General features: G+C 38.8%; 1 protein-coding gene across 1 annotated transcript in view; it reads left to right on the forward strand.

The window, feature by feature from the left end:
* Positions 1-20,310, forward strand: part of RHOBTB1 (Rho related BTB domain containing 1) — a 46,586-nt gene that overhangs the window by 14,320 nt on the left and 11,956 nt on the right. Inside the window, exons 2-3 of the mRNA XM_068399469.1 lie at positions 10,226-10,427; positions 10,786-10,889. Of these exons, the coding sequence (XP_068255570.1) occupies positions 10,236-10,427; positions 10,786-10,889 (296 nt within the window). The 5' untranslated portion in view covers positions 10,226-10,235. The remainder of the gene's footprint in view (positions 1-10,225; positions 10,428-10,785; positions 10,890-20,310) is intronic.

The following is a 20,310-nucleotide window of genomic DNA, read 5'->3' on the forward strand; positions in this document are numbered from 1 at the left end:
TACATGGGAACAGAACAGCTTCATTTATTTTCAATATTTTTCTGAGGTCCTCTCCCATTAAGTTATGCTTTTCTTTTATATGCACATTGGATTTGTGTGCCTGAATCTACATCTCAGGTATACAATGTATGTATACACTACAAACAGAAAAAAGAAACTTGATGAGTTCAATATTTGTATTAGGTTTCTTTATCTAAGTGACATAATACTTAAGGAGCATAAGATCTGGGGCAAGCTCCGATGTGTAGAAGTATTTTTATCCAAGAAGAAATAAACATCAATTTTAGCTCTGGGGAGCTTTGTGAAACTATTGCCCTTTTAAAACTCCAAGCTTCACAAACGCTGTAGGGCATTAGGCTGAAAGGAAGAGCTGATCACTTGACCAGTAAATCCTGATGTTTGATTCTTTGCTAATACATTTTATTCTCTGGAAAAATGCTTTAAGTCCTTCATCCAGATGTTGCCCTGTGCTGAAGGAGATGAAAGGACAGAGAAGCCTTGAGGTAGGAGAAGCAAAGGAGCAACAGGTGTTTGACATGCTCCTCCCTTGCTCCCACCTACCCTGCCGGAAGAGTACGTAAATGTTGTAGAACAAAGTATATGCTTGGGAGGGGGGGAAAGGAAAGGCTGATCGGTCCTTGCTGTGTACAGCAGACCTGCAGAGAAGCTCATAGCAAGACTAGTCAGCCTGGTGTGAAAGTACCCTTGGATCGTTGATTAGGTTTCCATAAAAGAGCTCAAAACCTTGTGCTGAAGGAGTGAATGGTGGCACGGTGCGTGAGCTAGAATTGGTGCAGTCTGCAGTACGTGTGCTGATAGTTGGGCCCTTTGTTACTAGGGGTAGGTTTGTGAAATAAAAGTATGGATTCCCTTTGGTTCCCATCCAACACCATCCTGCTTTTCTGTTTTCCTCTCCTTTCTGTCTGACATGAAAGACACAAGATGGCAATTTCTCTGTTCTTTTTTATTTTTTTTTTCTTTGCAAATGAGTCTCTGTGTGGCACTAGACAGTACAGGGAAACTCCACGTCCATTTGCCTCCTGCACAGTTCAGTTAATGTCGCTGGGTTTGCATAAATGCAGAACTTGACCCAAGATCGGAAAGTAGCATTTATCTGAAGTCTGCCATGCTAAAGTGTTTACTCTTCTAGTCAGTGTTTAGGTCTTTGGGCGGTTTTTACCTGCTGTCATTGTGAGGTCTCACTCTCCTTGTGTAGTTTCCTTGTAGCAAGCACATGTGGGAGTGAATAGAATCACATATATCTTTCTAGCATCACTGATTAACAAAGAGGAGAATGCACGAGAAATGTCACATAAAGTTCAAGAAACAAGAGCCTGATTCTGATTTCCTTTTGGAAGGAAAACAAGCACAGAAAGTGAATTCAACAGCTGTCTGTGCTAGAAGGTCACCAGTGTCTCTGGAATATTTTTCTTTGTAGCTCTGGCAAAACTTGATAAATATTTTCCCCACAGAAACGCACAAAACTTTGAAGAATTCCTCGCTTGGTGGTTACGGGGTTTTTTTTTTGCTTCTGTCGCGTTGGGAACACTGCTCAGAATAATGTCCTTGCCAAACAGAGCATACAATGTCAACATCTGTCTTCATAAATGGGTAAAACCAGTAACAACCTATGCTATGTATCAGTAGTTTAATGCTGTACAAGCTTCTGATGCTCTTAATTACATAAGAGTAAAATCAGGGATTTCATGGAGTTTGTTACCATGAAACCCAGTAATGTTGAATCGGGCTTTTCCAGTGATCCTTCTCCCTTTAATCTCGAGTTTTATGTGTTATCCCAGATACTCTTGAGCATCGCAGTCACTAGGGATTCAGCTGCAGCTTGCCTCAGTTACGTTGATCCAAATAACAAACCAGGAGCCAGAGCATCTGATGCTCTGTCTGCGTTAGTGAGTTGTGCGATGCAGTCAGAGAGGATCTGGGGATGAAAAGGTTGGTGCTGAGAACCCAGTGTCCACACTGCACACATTTCAGGGGCAAAAAGGGTGTTAGTTCAGATTACCTTTAATCTGGTCCTATGGACTGAATGCTCGCTCTCTAGTGGTGGGTGGCACATCTTTCACTTCAGATTCATCTGAAAGTAATTCAGTTTGTGAACTCTCTGGCTGCACCTGATGTGAACCAAAGCATGGTAAGTGGTGATGACTGGGATATTTGCTTCCAAAATGTACTCTTGATCTGAACTAAAATGATAGTAGAGCAACTTATCTGCTCCTGCAGTGTAATCTTTTGTTGCAAAAGGAGGACTAATCTAAGAATTCGGTACACCATGGCGTTTTATGGGTGGCTGCTTTATAAAATACCAGCTGTTTGATGATGGTTATCACCATCAATGCATATTGTCCGTTCTTCAGTTGCTTGGTTCTCAGCTGCTTTTATTAATGTCAGCCACAGTTAATTTCAGTTTGTGATATGCTAGGTTATGTCCCACAGAAATGCCAGATCTTGGTCAGTGCCTGCTCCCCTGTGTCTGCTGTGGTCACCTCTGGTAAATGGAAAGAGCAGTCAGTTGTAGCCAGGTGTATCCGGAATCCTAACAAAATGCATTTGCAAAGCTGAAGTGCAAGCGTTAAATCAGTCATGTACCAGCTATGGATTATTTCCCTCTTTCCAGGGGTGGGTCCAGTGTGGTCACCCTTTCTCACATCTCACTGCACAGCAAGAAGGAAGAAACAAAAGGAGGCACAAAGGACTGCCCTGTGTTGTGGCCTGTTCTTGAGGTAGACTCTGAAGAACTGGTGAAGGGAGGGGTGGCAGTGTTGCAGGTTCTCCCACCATGTAGAAAAGACTCATCCCAGATTCTCACACACAAGGTTCTGAAATGGTTAAAGGTCCTTCACCTGCTATATGGATTAATTTCTAGAGAGAGGATCTCATCACAAAGGATATTGCAAGGTATGTCACAGGTCAAAATAATACATAAACTGCTCAGTGTAATCAGCTTGTTGATTTCTGCCCTTCAGGTCTTCCAGAACTTGTCAGAAAATTGACATAGTTCAAGTCTAATTCTGAATTTTGCATTTGGATCTCTATTTGGTCTGATAGACTGTGAGTGTGTATAACACAAAGACAGGTCCTTGTGGACTGCACATTTTCAGGAGGCTCAAGAGAATCAGTTATTGTACCTAAAACTGGATGTTTTCATGCTCAGCTATTGAGCTTCAGGGCAGTCTGTTTTATACAGTAATGTAGGAAGAATTTGTAGTTTGCTAGTATCTCTGATTTCTGGTCATCTAAGGAAGTGCTCATTCTTACTGATCAAAAGGTGTTGTGTCATCACAGAGGTAGGTCAGGTTTGAGGAAGAGTCCTAGTAACTCGCCTTTAGAAACAAACAAATCTGTAGTCAAGCATACTGGAAAGAGCAGACTGACAGGCTTCTGATACTGCAAGCCATGAATTACTACTCCTTGTCTCTATGGTTTCTACAAAGGTTGTGGTGATGATTTGACTGAGAAGTTTTCTAGGTAAACATAAAGATGTCTGTTCTGTCTTCAACTTTACATCTTCCTTAGAGACTGCTCCTTTCATTTCTGTGTGTGGCTGTGGTCAATTTTTTGCTCCCTTTTAAACTTGAGGGATGGAGCAGGGATTATGGCAGCTGAATGGAGGCTTCTGAGAACTTTTTTTTTCCAGCAGGTAATACAAAGTAAGGGGCAGCATCCAGGATAAATCAGATACTTGTTGGCCAAAAGCTGTCAGGAGAAGCTGGTTCAGGCAAGCCAAGTGGAGTCTGTCATGATGACAACCTCAGTACTTCTCCATCTGTATCACATTTTAGCAGCATTCTGTGGGATTTATTTCTTTGTTGATACTGGCCCTAAGCTGAAACACCCCAGCTATCCCAAAACAGCTGAAAAAGGACAGAACCAGGTTCTGCCCTTGTGGAAGATCAAGGCACTCCTGCTGACCTGCAGTCTCCTTTTGTGAGCAGCAACAGCCAGGGTTATCTCATTTATCACCTCATGCAGTGAAGCAACATTTCAGTTAGCTACCTTTCTCTTTCTACCCATGGTACATCTGAGGGTATCATGTTTCAGATCAGGTTAACTTTAGGATATAGGGGCTTTTCTCTACTCGCAAGCATTGGCTGTATCTGTTGTCATCTTCTGTCAATGGGCCAGGTAGGACGAGTAGCTGTTAAATTCCAGAGTTAATCTTGAACTTCTTCCTTCTGTGTCAGTCTTTCCATGTAAACTGCCAGAACTTTAAGTAATGGCGACAGGGCAATGCCTCTTCATCCTGGATGAGAATCCAGCCTGATATGCATCACGCCCATCTTTGTCCCCTGGTGACCTAGTGATCTGATCCCACCTTGAGTCTTATTACCCTTTGTCGCCAGCTGGTTCTTTGATGCTGACAAGGAATAGTTTTTCTTTTTGAAGCAATCTCCCCGTCGGCCCTCCTGCACTTTAATAAAATGCTAATATTCATTTATATCTTGTGAAAAATGTTTTGTGATGGTCTTTCCGCAGCTGGTGTAATTTACCTGTTACTTGATACCATGTTGTGATTTATTTCACAAATATACTTGTGAGGCCCTAAATTCATTGATTAAATTGAGCCAAACCACAAAACAGCCTTTTGGCCCCTATCCCTTCCCCAAATCAGAGCTGTCTGTGAATTCTATGCTCTTGCACAAATGGACAGTAAGTCCCCCTCCTTTTTTCCCTGGCATGTATGTGTGAAGCCATGAAGATTCTGAAACAACCCATAGCAGGTTAAGTATTGAGAACGCTTGCTCTGGCTCATGTGCTCTGTCTCTGCCAGTGTGCTGGTGCCTTGGGATTCTGCAGCGTAAGGCAGTGACTTCAGTGCCTGAAGATCTTGGCATTTTTCATCTCCTTTTCCAGTTTCCGTGGTTGCAAGCAGTAATTTTGTAACTTGGGGTGGAGGTAAGAGCATTGCTTAGTCTTGTGAAGTTTTTGATACTCCTTTTGATGTGTTATTGTGTAATGGCTCTCTGAAGGAGTCACTCCAAAACTATACTCAAAAATAAGTCTCCAGAATAGATTGACATATGGAGTACCTACAAACGCTCTTTTATGTGTTTTCAAAAGAGTGTGTTTTTCAGGGATAAGTGTTGATGGTCTTACTACCTTACTGGTGGCCTGAGTTTTTCAAATAATTCCCACTTGCACCATTCATATTAAGTGGTGGAAGATTTTGGTGTCTCCGTTAGATTCCTTTAATAATTGTGACAACATAATTGTGGTTGGCAACCTGTTTGTTTGAAGAACTTCCTGTTTTGCATGTTTGGTCAGATTACTTGAGATAGGTTGGAATTTTTTTTTTTTCCCATGGAATAAATTAAAGGAAAACTTTACTGAGCAGGCAAGTTCTTACACACTGTCACTCTGAACCTTCAGCTGAAGAGTTTGCTCTTAACGCAAGAGCTAAGTAACGTGCTTGCTTGTTTTCATGCTAAGAAGTGCTATCTCAGTCTTACTGGACGTGTGTTAAGTACTAAGCAGTAAATGCCTGCAGGATCACTCCATAATCACTGATTAATGTGGACACTCTTAGTGATTTGTTTGTTGTGTGTTGCTGGAGAGAAAAGGGTTGATAATTAGCTACTGCTCTATGAAAAAAACTGTTTTGTATATGCTAAGTGATGATTTAAAATATCTAGACATTTCAGAATGGGCAGTGAGCTGCGCAGGCATTGATCTGTAGAGGTGAATTCCTGATCCTGCACAGGGAACTCATTGTTGGGTTTGGATCTTCATCCACTTTCTTTCCAGCAGAGGAACAAAAGCAATTATAGCTTTAAAGTATATTAAACTGCATTCTTAAAACAAGACAAGTTCATGGTTAGGATCTGGTTATATTCTGTATGTAAATACACCTACATTAATACATAGAGAGAGAGATTGTGTGCATCTGTTGTGTTTAATCTGTGTACCAGTGGACTAGATGATCAAGTGATATGCTTCATCCACGGATCTTTTGGAAAGTTTCTCTAAAAGGCAGTGTTTCATTACTGAGTCTGACTAGCCAGGAGGATCTGCGTGCTATGGCAACCACAACTGTTTTTTAGTGGTAATAATAACAAATCCTCCAGCAATGAGGAAAAACTAAACAAAAACCCAAGCACCCTACAGCAATTTGAGCTGAAGCAACAGAGAAAGAAATCAGTGACCGTAACCATCTGCAAGCTGTGGTTCAGAACAGTAACCTTATACTTCTTAGGAAATAAATCAGCTTTATTTGGAATGGTTCTTTTCTGCTGATCAAGTGAATTAATTAAATGGCTTTATCTTAGATCTTGAGTCTGCTCACATCTCCTGATCTTTGGCTGCTTCTGTCCCCTCTTAATCTGCAAACAATCACAGGTGACAGTGTAAAAATAGAAACATCCTAAGAGATTTTTGAAATCCTGTGTTGTTCTTGCGGGAATCTTTTTTCATTTCCATCCATCTGCTCATCTTTCTTTAGAACTGGATTAAGCAGCTGAATCTTTCACTGCTTTTTTTGGGGGGGAACAGTCATATTTGATCACATCTTTCCCCTATAGGTTTCTCGCTGCCCCTCATTTGATGGCCTTTCTGTCTTTCTCTGGCTATTTTGACAGTGTCCTCTCTCAGACTGGTCACACTTCCAGTAACTTTCCTCTTTACCCTATTTTGTTTTGTTGGTAAACTAAACTATTGCAGGTTGTAGGTTGGTTTCAGCAAGTTTTTCATTGGTCTTGGAATTTTATACTGTTTTGGTTTTGTTTTTTTTTTAATTAAGCTTTATATAAGCTGGTTGCTCTTGTCTAACCAGCTTTGTTTCAGTTCCAGTTGATCTTCCCAGATGTTACCAGACTTCCAGAGCTCAAATCTAGATTTTTATTTAAGTTTTGTAAATACACGTTTAGCATTTTTAATCAGGGTGATTATATAATAGGTTTAGCACAAGCTTAACCTAGAGACTATCTTAAAAAAGTGACCGTGGCTGTATTTTTAAGATCTTGTACGTATTCCTGGCTTTACTCATTCCAGTAGCCAGAAGGCTTCTGGCTACATTTATAAGCATTTAATCCACATGTTTTGCTGATTGTTTATACTGTAATTTGTTGTTAGCCTCTGGTATTATTTGACATGTCTAAGTATCTGTCCAGGCTTCTGTCTGTCACTGTCTTCAGGAGCTATTTCTGTTTTAATCCCTTTCTGAAAACTAGTGAACAATATTAAAATAATCTGCATTTTTAATACATAGATACTCTATATATACAGGTGTGGATTTAAGAACTTTCCTTAACATAGCCACAAAGCTCTAGTTTTGTTTTTATTCACAGTTTATTTTAATCTCTGTCCTGTGCAGTATTGAATCACGCTAAAAATATCATTAGACTGCCATTGATCTACAACAGGGCGTTTGGGTGTACTATGTCTGAGTTCTGTGATAACTTTGCTTTAATGAAGTTAGTAAGTATATCGGAAATTTAAAAAAAAATAATTTCTAAATTTTATTTTATGTTCCTTTTCTAGGATTCTCAGATAATTGCATTGATTTCTCTTGTTACTTTTATTTAGATTTGCCTGTTAATTTTAAACTCACTTTGTTATCTTCTTGGAATTTTTTTTTAAATTCCAGACTCTGTACTTAATACATGTTTTGTGACTGACTGAGGTGCATTTTTGCAGAATTATCATTTAAGAACTTTTGAAGAATTTTAAAACCAGATTGTTACATAAAACCTCAGCTAATCTGTGTGACAGCGTTTTAATGGAATATTGAGTTGGAAGAAAAATCGGTTTGGCATCTCTCTGCATGGTAGTTTAAAACCAACCAGACACACTGGCTAGCCACGCTCCTTCATTTTGTTTTCCAGCCTTGTAAACATTTCCACATTCCATCTGTGATGTCTAGTCCATGCATGAATAAAATATGAAGTAATTTAATACCACATATTATGTCAGGGGGTTGCTGTTTATTCTCAGACTTGAAATTAAACTTTTTTTAGATCACATACTGAAATTCCTTGGGTTTTTGCTACTCATTCAGGGCCCTGCCTTTGAGGCTGTGGTGTACAAATATATCTCATGCTCTGTAATGTGGAGTATTGTAGTATTTATATCATGACTGTATTCTTGGAAAGGATGCGGAGGAGGAAAGAGGAGTTAGCTCTCGTTTATCTTCTTGTATTTGGAATCATGGAGATAGTACAGAGCCCATGGACCATTCAAGGTATCAGCCTCGTGGGAGCTTGCATCCAACAAGCAGCTGTGGTTGGATCGCAGACAGGTAACTGGAAGTCTTTGTAGTCCTGTACCTCAAGACTAGGACTACAAAGACTTGTAGTCTTTGTCAGGATGCAGGTTACAACTCTGATGAAGGGATGAAGGCAATATCTTAATAGCTTTGTTTACTTATCAGCCAAAACCTCTGTGTAGACATAGCAGGTTGGTATCACAAGGCCGTTAGGGTTTACATGCAGTAGATATTGTGCATGTGTGTTTGAAGCCATGTTATCTGCTCTGCATCTGGGAGACTGAAAAGCTCTAGTTGTGCAACCATGTATTTATTTGTGCCAGGATGAAGAGTTTCTGGGCCCATGTTTCACTCTAGTGTAGGACAACTCTCTAAAATGTATTCTTACATGCTAGTCTGTGCTGTAGCATTTCCAGAAGCGTTCGATGTCTGTGAAAACATGTCAGTATGACATAGTAGTGGCATAAACTCACCCTTGCACCTTGCTGTCTCTGTGGTCCCGAACTCCTTCTGTCCACACATAAATAAAAATTATAACTGTACCTTAGCCATTATAGCAATTAGCATGCAGTCCATGCTCAAAATTTTAAATAAATGGGTAACATTGAGTTCCAACACTGACTTTCATTTCTTGGTTTACATCACTTTAAGTAATGAAAGAATGCAGTAAAAATTAGTGTTTGGCTAGTAATTACTAAACATGCTTTTTCTTAAATCAGAACATAGTGCCTCTGACAGTGAAAAATGGACACTAAACCAGCTTGTATCTATTATTTTAAACAGCCTGACAGTTAATATATATTCCATATTTATGTGCGAATGAGATGTGAATTTTAAAAAAGGTACTAAATCATTTAGTTTCTTTATCTGTGGTGCTTTATTCTCATGAAAAAGGAAACCATCGCTCCAGATGATGACCTGTGTTTCGTCAATTAAATTGCTGTAGGTTTCCTTTCTGAAATGATTATTGGGCAAGCCTTCCTGAACATGTTTGTGCCTTGCATTTTCCCTTTTCTCCCTCCTTGATTACAATTCCCTGGCAGAGACCAGATTGCTCAGCAGACTACTAGACATTAGAAAACCAAAATCAGATATATCAGACTATGTTCCCACATTCCTTTATGTGAAAATGACAGACTGTAGTAAACATGCACGAGTTGTTTTTAGTTTTTCAAATATTCAATTTTTTCCAGCTTACATTCACACTCAGGCATTTGTTCAATATGTTGCCATACAATATTTAAGTAAATATTTTCAATAATAACTTTCCATGAGGATAGCATCTTCAAAAATCTCCTTCTCTTCACTTTCCAGTATTATATGAAAAAGAATTTGTAGATATAGATGAGTATACTCTCAAGTTCCTGCTGGACTGTTTGGTTTCATTTTAGTCCATTATCTGTACAAACTTCTCCTTGGAAAATTAAGCGCGTGTGATACATGCAGGATATAATGGGAGTTGTGGTTTGTACAGAACAGTCTCTCTGGAGTCATCTTACAAGTCTGTTTTATTGTGTGCATATAACTAAAAACATCTGTGTGACTCGCTGTTAGCAACATTGTTTGGACAGCCCTAAATCAAATCCTGAATGGGCAAGATTACAGAAGGCAGGTTTATACTGGAATCCTTCAGGTTAAACCCACTGATGTCCAGTCTTTCCTCCTTCTTGGCTTAAAAAGTATTAGCAAGAGGTAAGTTTGTGCTAGCTGTCCTTGTTTCACCAAGATCTATCTTCTGCAAACAGGCTTGTGTTTACAGAAACCAAAGTGAAAATAGCATGTGAACAGCATAAACCAACTGTGGTCAAAATAGTTGTGCATTTGCATAGCTGTGCGGTATTTAAAGGAACGGCTAGCTAGCTTTGCTGCTGTTTACTACAAGCTTTTCCTTAAGAGTTTGTCCTCTTCAGGCATCTCTCAAGAAGTGGAAGTAGAAGTGGGAGTGCTGTGATTCAAAACAGCATTGTTTTTGCACAGAAGTAAAAAACCAGTTTAACTGTCTTGTTACAGTTTTTGATAAATGGACACTGACATGGACTACGAAAGACCCAACGTTGAAACTATCAAGTGTGTGGTGGTTGGAGATAATGCAGTGGGAAAGACTCGTCTAATTTGTGCAAGAGCATGCAATACAACCTTGACTCAGTATCAGCTGCTGGCAACTCACGTACCAACTGTCTGGGCCATTGATCAGTACCGTGTCTGCCAAGAGGTAAGGACTGCGGGTGTACAAAATATGGAGCACGTGCTGTGAGGTTGTGCTATTATTTATTGGCAAGCCTTTCTTTGTCAGGATGCAGCAGTGAGCTCACAGGTATTTTATGCTTGGTCTCTACTGCAGCCATGGTCTGATACGCATCTCCCCGAGTCTCTCATTCCAAAGTAATTTGTTTTATCAAACCTATTTTTAGGAAGATGCGTGTTCTGCTTGTTTTATAAAATACGGTGCTTGCTGAAAACTATACGTGATAGACTCTTGATCTGGTATGCTTTGGACCTTCTTACAGGGCAAATTAGAAATGTACTTGTTTGATGGAGGGAAAGAGAATGTAACATGTGTTCTGTTCCAGGTCCTTGAACGCTCAAGAGATGTTGTGGATGAAGTGAGTGTTTCTCTCAGGCTGTGGGATACCTTTGGGGACCACCACAAAGATAGGCGCTTTGCTTATGGAAGGTAAATTGATCCAAGCAAAATTTTAAGTAATACTTGTAGTAAAATTTTAGGGAAGAAAAATATTGCAAATCTTAATTTTGAAAAGCAAAGGACTTAAAAACAATCAAGGGTATTCATATTCCTGCCTGCTGCAAAGAGGATTATCTACTACAGGGATTAAAAAGATATAAATATTTAAAAAGCAGCATAGTTTTACTACACTACGTTTCCTTGAACAGCCTGCTAAGCTCTGTCAACAACAGTTGTCCTATTTTGAATTTTAGAGAACATTCCCTAAAATAAGATTGTAGTTCTACAAAACTGAACATCAGCATTCCCTGCCTCTATAAGCAGTGTATGATATAATTGCCTAACAAGCAACTAACAAGGAGAGGTGTTGGGAAACATCACTTCTACTCAATGAAATTTTTATTTTATTAAAACCTGTGATGTTGAATGGGCAGCTAACCTCTTGAAAGCAGAGGCAATTGCATGAAAGGTGAGGCTTTTCTGTATTTTCTTAATTAAAGCTGAGGAAAGGTTTTTCTTCTATAAATATCAAGTGTCTGCTAGTGAATTGATTAACCCTGGAAATTCTGAAAAAAAAATTTGAAATGAATGTAATCTAGATTTTTCCAGCATCTATAATATAACTTCAGCATAGTTTCAACAAGGACTGAAGCCAGTGATAGTCTTCCTGTTTTGTTTAATGGTAATTAGATCTGGCCTTGTGGCAGTACAGACAGGAGAACAGCTGAGTAACAGGTATTTGAATAGACATATAACGAGAACAGATTACCTGTATTGGGCAAATACTGAGCTGAAGATGGGTTTTGGACAGATACTTTCATAACTGACATTTGACTGAGATCTCGGTCCTCGCACGTTTGTTCACCTTCTTGAACTTTTTCATATCCTTTTGATACCTGCTTCAGTCACTGCAGATGATCAGACTTCCATAGACAGATGCTTATTTTGTTTCCAGCTAGGCACACCCTTTGTAGAGTGTCTGTCCCAGCTTTGCATTCCATGTTGCCAAAATGTACTGTCTGTTTTCCTTCTCTCTGTGCTAGCTGATGAAACAAGTGACTTTGAAGGATGAGTCTTTTCTATTCTCCACCCCTTAGAACTGCTGGAGAGGGTTCTGTTGGTTGAATCCACCAGTTAAATTTTCACACTGTAAAACTCTTGTGTGGCAGTTTGTACAAACCCTCCTTTGTATGCAGCACTGTGTTAGTTCTGTTTTCACAGTCATGAATTACCTTGAATTTTGTGTCAGGAGCTAAAGTAGCGACGCATCTGGGCTACACAACCTGTACCATTTGTAAATAAGATTTGTAAGTGAGGGAAGTTACTGGCTTTAAGGTAATATTTACCTTAATATTTAGTGCTACTTGAGTATGTGAATAGATATTGTTTTACCATTTGGCAGCATATGCAGCCTACTTTGATAAATATGGATGTAACTTAATGTTTCCACTAACTGTTCCTATTTTGGCCTCCTGATATTCTGCAACAGATACGGTGTCACTGAGAAGATTACTAGAGATTAGGAGAATAAAATCAGGCATGTTCTGAACTCTGATCCCACGTTTACTGATAGGATGGGAGAGGGAGGAAACAATGTACTTAGATTCTAATCCTGCAAACGCCAAGGAGGACGTGAGTAACTTGAGGTCTCGTGGGATTAAGCATATGAACACATGAACATATAAGCATATGAGCATATGAAGCATATTCATTTGTGATGTTAGCAGAACTGAATCTGTGTAGAATCAGGTTTGCTATACCCTCATCAACTTAAAAAGGCTGTTCTGGAAATCTGCTGTTCTGTTAGTGTTTTTTTCTGCAAGTCTGTTAATGCAGAAAGTAACTGCACACTCTAAAGAAACTATTTTATAAATAGAATTTAAGTTGTAAAATTTCCTAATTGTAAACACTGATTAGGTACTTCATTGTTTTGAAAGGTATTAATGTTTCATTTAAAACCAACTGTTTAGTATTTTATCTATTTTTTAGCATTTTGAAAAGAGATTTCCAATATTGAATGTTGGAACTGATTTTAAATCACTTCTGTACATTGAACTACAGTCTACTCATAACTGAGTCAAATCTTGCAGTGCAGTGAAAGGCGTGTTTTATGCCAAACTACTCAAGGCTTCACCTACAAGTGCCCCATGTTTCTGGCTGTCTGAAGGATCATATAGTAATATAACCCTTTGGTTCCCTTCAAAATTTTTTATGCATATGCCCCTTGTGCAGGGGAAGGCTTATTTCAGCCAAACACTCAGCCAAGACCTACCTAATTCTCCTAAACGTGGTGTAACAACCACCAGCAGGTTGTTAATTAACAGGCTGCTCATTGGAAAAGATTGTTCCATACAGTTTTACAAAATGTTATGTAAATAGATTATGCTGTCGATGACAGGGTGAACATTTAATAGGACTTGCAGCAAAGATAAATCCTTTTTAATTCTTTATTTTTCACAGATGGAAATGTGAAAGGAGAATGACAAAAGGAATGTGTTTCCCACTATTTTTGTGTGACAGAAAGAGAGAAACATATTTGAATGCTTCTGAGGATGGAGTAGTTAATGTTTCTACTGCCATCCTTTAAAATGGGAGTATGGGGAGTGAGATCAAGCTTGCATTTTACTGTGTGGTGTTTAGTTTAATAATCACAGTCCTCCAGGAGCTTTGGGAAACAGTTCATGACAGCTTAAGAGAGGGAGGGGGATGTGGCTGGAGGGACTTGTGAAAATATTTGCTGCAGTTTTATAGCATGACATGTTTTTTTTCCTTAAACTAGAGTGTATGCTTTAGTTTTGGAAGTATTCTGTTCAGTTCAGCTTAGGCACTATGTGATGCCAAACAGTCATTCGTTGATATTGTCCCACAGGGTTTCATTTGATGCAAAATCACTTCAAAATCTTGTAAAATGACAATGTCTTTGTTATGATTAGCGTATTGATTTCCAGCTCCTAGTCACCGCTTTGTTTAATAACAATCTAGTCTCAGTGCTATTGTATTCTCTAAGCCTGCAAATAAGGTTGGGAACTTCATCTAAACCTCAAGTAGTTGTTATGTACCAGTTTCCCTGGGAGGCACAAAATTGCATGTGTGAAGGCATGAAAACATCTCAATTTACGTTTCAACTTGTCAGGATTCACTATCCTCTATCCTCCTGTCCAATCTGGCTTTGAATGAGAGTGTCACCATGTCATTGTGTTCAAACTAATTCTAAAAGCCAAATGGGACTGGCTTGCACCTTTTTTTCCATTTACGTCCTTTTCTTTTTTTTATTTTTTTCAGCTAAACGTGTTTGAGTACAAATTGATTACTCTCCTACATATCCTGGATTTTTATACATGCAGCTCTAGCGTGTGTAAACATGAGCACAAATCTGCAAAGAGTTAATTCAGTCCCAATCAATTATTTATTCTCAATCCTATGGATGTGCATTGTCAGCTAATTCAGCCAGGAAGATTTATTTACTTGCAACTTAAATATGAGCTGTAGACCAAACAAAATCTGCTCATACAGCACGGACAGAAAACAGCTTTTTCCTCGTGCCTTACAAATGTGAATGAGCCTTGCTGTGAGACTGCTGACAGAGCCTCTTAAAATATGTTTAGAGCATTTCCTCTGTTGTGAATGGATTTCATAAGCCTTGTGGGTATTGTATGTACACAGAGGAACACATACATTTTGTCTTTTTCTGTGTGATTACAATTCCCTTAACCAGTTATATCAATGTAATTGAGTCCGTACACATATACCTTCTGAATGCTGCTGAAAAGGGTCCATGAGAGTAGGGGTTTATTACTAATATTTGAAGACTTCCACCAGTCTCTTTAGGGTTGTTTTGTTTTCTGTTTCTTTTTCTTAAATGACGATGATATTTCTATAAAAACAAAACCCAGGTAGCTTTGAGGTAAAATGGTATTTGCATTCAGCAAATTCAGTGAGATTACGGCAAAGTGGGTGTCTTCACAGAGTTACTCGGTTTGCCTTTAGTTAGATCAGTGCCCTCTGTCACTCACCGCCTGTGCCTATGCTGAGAATGGGCCAGCAGTTCCTCTCCTTTCTTCAGAGAAGGTCCAAGGTTTCAGAAGTGCTTTGAATGAAAGCCCACACTTTCCTCTGCAGTCTTGCTATTTTTTTTTTTTTTTTTTTATGTTACGATAGTTCTCCACCTTCCACGTGTCTTATGAGCTATTTACTGGCGTGGGTTGGAGGGGATCGTCAGAGATGTGTCTTCACAGCAGTAGCACTTAACAGACACAAGATAGTCTTTTGCTTTGTTAGCAAAGGATCAGCTGATGGGGAATCCAGTTGTTTTTAGATGTCTCTCACCTTGGCAGCTCCCTTTTGCTGTGTTTTGCTGCCACAAAAAGTTTTCATGTCTTCTGTGACTTCAGAAGTCACTCTCATACTGAATGCAAACCAGATCCTGACATTCTTTAATCTTCTCTGGATTTTTACCTCCCTCTTTGTCTTGTCCCTTCTTCCTATCTGTGTCCTTCATCAGTGCTTATAAGGAATCATGCTTTTACTAAATTTTGGGACAGAGCTTTGGATCTTGGTTTTTCTTTTTTCTTTTTTTCTTTTCCATCTTTACATCCCTCCCCCTACCGTGAAATATTTTTTTTCTTCTAAACATGTTGCTTCAAATGATGTTTTAACTAAATTGCTTCTTCCTACTTTTAAACTGAAAAGATGTTTTTCTGATTGATCATTGGTTCCTGGGTTTTTTTAGAGGATGGGGCTGGGAGCAAAGCAAGGGTTTGTTTATTCTTTTGCAGTATCTTTCATGAAAGTTAGTTGATTCTCTGCAGAAAGATAGCATGTAGTTCTCATCTGTAAGCTGCCTTCCTAGAATAATAGAAAAACCCTGTGTTTCTGGTTTCTCCATTGTTTTGTGAATTTATTTCTCATTATTTTATCAGCAGTCAGCTGATATGTCTTACAAAAGCATTCTTAGCTTTATTCATATCAGTCCCTTTGTGTGATATTGTGAGTTCTGGTGTTTGCCCCAGGTTGATCAGATGTGTTCCAGCTAGCCCTGTACCTTCTCTTGCTCTATCATTTTCTTTCCTCCTTCTGCCTTGATTTGGTCTTCAGGCTTTGTGTTTTACTTTTATAAGCCCCAACTTTGCATGTGATACACAGACTATGTCAGTATTTCAGCCTCAATTAACTATCATCTCTAGAATTCTATTTATCACAGAATTTTTGTTCCTGTGTTAGAAAAGCAGTAACAGAGATCTCTGTTCCAGGGGAGGGTAAAAGGCATGTATTGGTATGTTATGGTGGATGTGTATACTGCAAACATACCTGATTCCAAAGAGAGTTTTACTGAGTCTACTGGCAAAATTTGGCCCAGAATCATGCTAGGGTACCTTGCAGGCAGCCTGTTTCAATTGCAAAGTTCTATTTAGCACAAAGATGGAATTTTTCATATGTGAATGCTAAACTAGAATTACGGGTGAATTTACTTCTTATAGCCAGCAATAAAATGAACCAAATTCCAAGACTGTGTAAGCAGTCCTTTAAATTAAAAATAAATGTTTTCCTCTTGTTACATTTTTCCACATGACTTTGCCATTCTTTTTAGCACTATTGCTGGTCAGGCATTTGTACAATAAGAGTAGCTCTTATACATTTCTGCAATGGAAAATGAGATATTTTAATCATTCTTTGTGATATCAAAACATTTTTTATCATATTCTGTAAATGCACCGCTGTTTTCCCTTGAGTACCTCAAAGGAAATAGAAGAGATTTTAAAATGCTTAACATTTAAGAAAGATGTATTGTTTGTAAGGAATGTATGGGAAAATTCTTTCCACTTTTGAAGCACAGTCTTGAAATATGCAATTATCTTAAAGGTAGCTTTATCTTCTTTTTTATTACTGTTGTTGCCTACTAAAAATGATGTTACAGAAATTTTAGAAATAGATCTGCATGCTACTCACTGCAAAATCTGAATATATTTCAGGGCATTTTGACAGTTTCGCACATTACACCAGTACTTAAGAAGCTTCACTGCTGTCGGTAAAGTATAGAACTAATTGATTCTCCTGCTCACACCCAGGGCACTGCATGGTCTTGCCCTGCCTTACCTGGATATCTTCAGTTCTTCACATGCCAGGCACTCCCTGCATTTTAGTTTTCCTAGCCTCTCATCTGTTTTGAGTGTATGCACATAAGTCCTGTGTCTTCAGGTCATTTTGTTATGTTCACCAGTCTCTTAATGAATTTCTTCTCATTTCATGTGATGGCTGCAACTGCATTTACTAAAAACTCAGTCCAGTTAAAACGTTATCAGCCTTGCTTATCCGCCCAATTTTCTTTTCAGCTGAGTGAGATGCATGCATGAAAAATGTTGTATAACTGAGTGAATCTCTCTTCAAAATGTATCTGGATTGACATGGAGATGCAGCAAAGTTTTGTTCAGCCATAAACGAGATTGTCAATTTAATTCTTAGATGGCCTTCTACCGCCTGAACCTACTGTGTTTGGGAACTTGGGAGCTGATATTTGCACTCAGGCTGCTGCCCTACACAATCTTTCCTTTCAGGTGGCGGAAGCACTATGCAGGTTGACACTAGAGAGAGCTATTGCCAAATTCTAGTCTCAAGTGGGATAAGTTCAGCTGTGATGCAGGTGTCTGAGGAACCTTGGGAAAATTATGGGAAAAAAATGAGGGCAGAAGGTGTAAAAGCAAACCAACTTTTTATTGATAACTAAATGTCTAAGGATTAGCTGTTCTGGTAAAGTCAGGAGAGTCTAACAATTTGGATGAACCTCTACCAAATTGTTTGCTCTGTAAAATTCTAATAGACTCCCTTACTTCAACCTTGCATCTCAGAAAAAGCTGATATCTAAAAATAGGGAAAAATAAAGACTATAGTAGGAGAAATCCACTGGGTTTTTTTTCCCCTCCCTGACAAGTCTATTCTTAAAAGTTTGATTTCATTAAATATGTGCAACAGACTTCTTGTCAACCACAATATAATTTGTCTATTCTTAAACTGATTGTCAGATTTAACTCTTGGGTCTCGTTTAAGGTCTCTAAAACAAAATATGTACTTTTGACTTGTCCTCTAGAAAGATGAGAAGATAGCATGGCAATACAGTTCAGTCTTCCTACTTTCCCTCTTTCCCACTCACTGCATTGGTTTCCAGATCAGAGACAGCCCCTCTTCACATTCTGTATTCCTCACAGCTTTATTTCTTCCCCTTTCCAAACCCAACAGTATTATTCCATGACTATATGGCAAATGATACCCCTTACACATGACCAGCAATTCTAGCATGCAGCAGTTTTTCCCAGTAACTTGTAAATTACAAACTAGAGGGAACAACCTCTTCCTAGGTAACACAGTATGTACATTTCAGAAGGCAGCTGTTTCTTTAATGACATAAACCCATGTTAGTATATCTGCAGCCAGCACTACAGTTTATAACTCTAGATTCAGACTCTGAAACATTAAACTTTTAAACACATTTGCCATGGAATATATGAGATACCATTTAATATTGCTGTTCCTTGAAGTTCTGTCTAAAATAAGAGTATTAGTGAAGATGGAAAACATGGAGCAGTTTCTCATTGAGAGATGGATCAGCAACGTGGTGTGTAGCTACATCTGCAGTGCAGCTCATTACACCAGCTCTGGAACATACATAGCATGTAAGCAGATGAGTCTTTCAAAATCTCAGTCCCAAACCAATGGAGTGCTCTGTTACACAGAACAGCTCTAGTTAGAAAACAGTAACTTCTCCACTTCTAACAGCTCCATCAGAAAGGCTTGTTGCACAGCTAATATACTGCTTTTTCTCCCCTACCTCAAGAGTTTCTGATTGTAGTGATTGCAGACTAACTTCCAGGTGGTTACAGTGGTTACCTGTAACTTGACTACTGCTGAAGCCTGAGGTTGATAATTTAAAGTTGTCTTGTCTTTGTCAGTGCTATACTGCTTGCTTTTTGGCAGTGACTTGAACTGCTCTCCATACTTCTGATACAGTTCATAACTCGCACACTAGGAGCTCACAGGATGGCAGCACACCATGTGCTGATTCCTGCCAGAGGTTTGGTTGTCTAGAGGGTTTCTTTTCATTCTCTGAAGTCTAAAAAGGGGTAGTTGCTTCCATCAAAAGTTCTTCTTATCCAGTTACCATTGAGGTAATGCCTACGTTAGGTAGATGGGTTGCTTCTCGGAATGGCGGTAAGGTTCTTTTTTTGCCCACCGGAGACTCCTATAGAAAGTCTATAGCTATGTTTAGACCAGGCTGGGCTGACTTCAGATGTGTGTGTTGTGCATTAAGAATTACTTCTGTTACTCCAAGGGGAGCATTTGAAGTGCTCTTACGCTGCTCTTAGGCTTTAATGTGAGACTCTGATGCAGGAATCTGGTCAGCCAGGAAGTGACAAACATGTAAGTGGTGGTTGATTTGCCTACAGCAGAGAGAATCTGTTCCCCTTTTCCACCTGCCAAGTCCCACACATCTACATTGTGTTCTCCCCTGTTTGGAGCCCCAGCAAGTAGAAAGAAACCTGTTTTCTTACATTGGTGATACAGAGTGTTTCACTGCTGGTTGATCACACACTAGAGCAAGTCACACAAGTTATGAGTTTTGGTGATGCTTAAGTATGTTCAGATGCTTCAAATAATAAGAGTAGATGATTCACAATTTCTTAATAAAAACCTGTGAAAAGCAGAATGTAAGAATGAATGAGATACACATTTCCAACATGTACCACTGAATCTACAAGACAATGTGTTGGATATCCAAGATACCGTTTCTCTTTGCGCTATTTGTTAATACTTATCTTTGTTTCTTGTGATACTTCGGTATCAAACATCAGTATATGCAGCAAGTGTAATCAGACGCTTTTGTTGTATTTAACAAAAGTGGATGCACACAGTGCCTTATCTATTGCCCATCTCAACTGGATGGTGCTCTGGGAGGAATGTGATGGAGAAGTTCTAAAGCACTTTTTGGTATTCAAGTTTATGGAAATGTTCCTTGAATCGTTCCTGAATTTTACTGGGAAATGGTTATGAAATTTCTTGTTAGAAAAAAGCAGCTTGTATTTGTGAATGTATTGCTGCAGAGAGAAAGAATAAAGTAGAAGTAAACCTGATTCATCCTTTATCGTTCTCCAAGTAACCAAACTGCAAAAAAATGGCAGTAAATTAGATTTTTTTTAAAAAAAAACAAACCTGTCCTTTTATGTTACCTGAAAATATTAAAATAACATTGGTAAATTTTTAACGTTTGGGAAATATTAATGCATTATTTTAACCTGACAGGTTCTGGCTTTTATGAACGAATGTCAAACCAAACTTTATATTGAGGCATTAGCAAGTTGTAAATGTGCCTTTGACATTAAAAGGAATTGTAGGTATTTTAATTAAAGTTTCCTAAGGACATTTT

This window comes from Nyctibius grandis, chromosome 4 (assembly GCF_013368605.1).
Source record: "Nyctibius grandis isolate bNycGra1 chromosome 4, bNycGra1.pri, whole genome shotgun sequence".
Taxonomy (NCBI): Eukaryota; Metazoa; Chordata; class Aves; order Nyctibiiformes; family Nyctibiidae; genus Nyctibius; species Nyctibius grandis.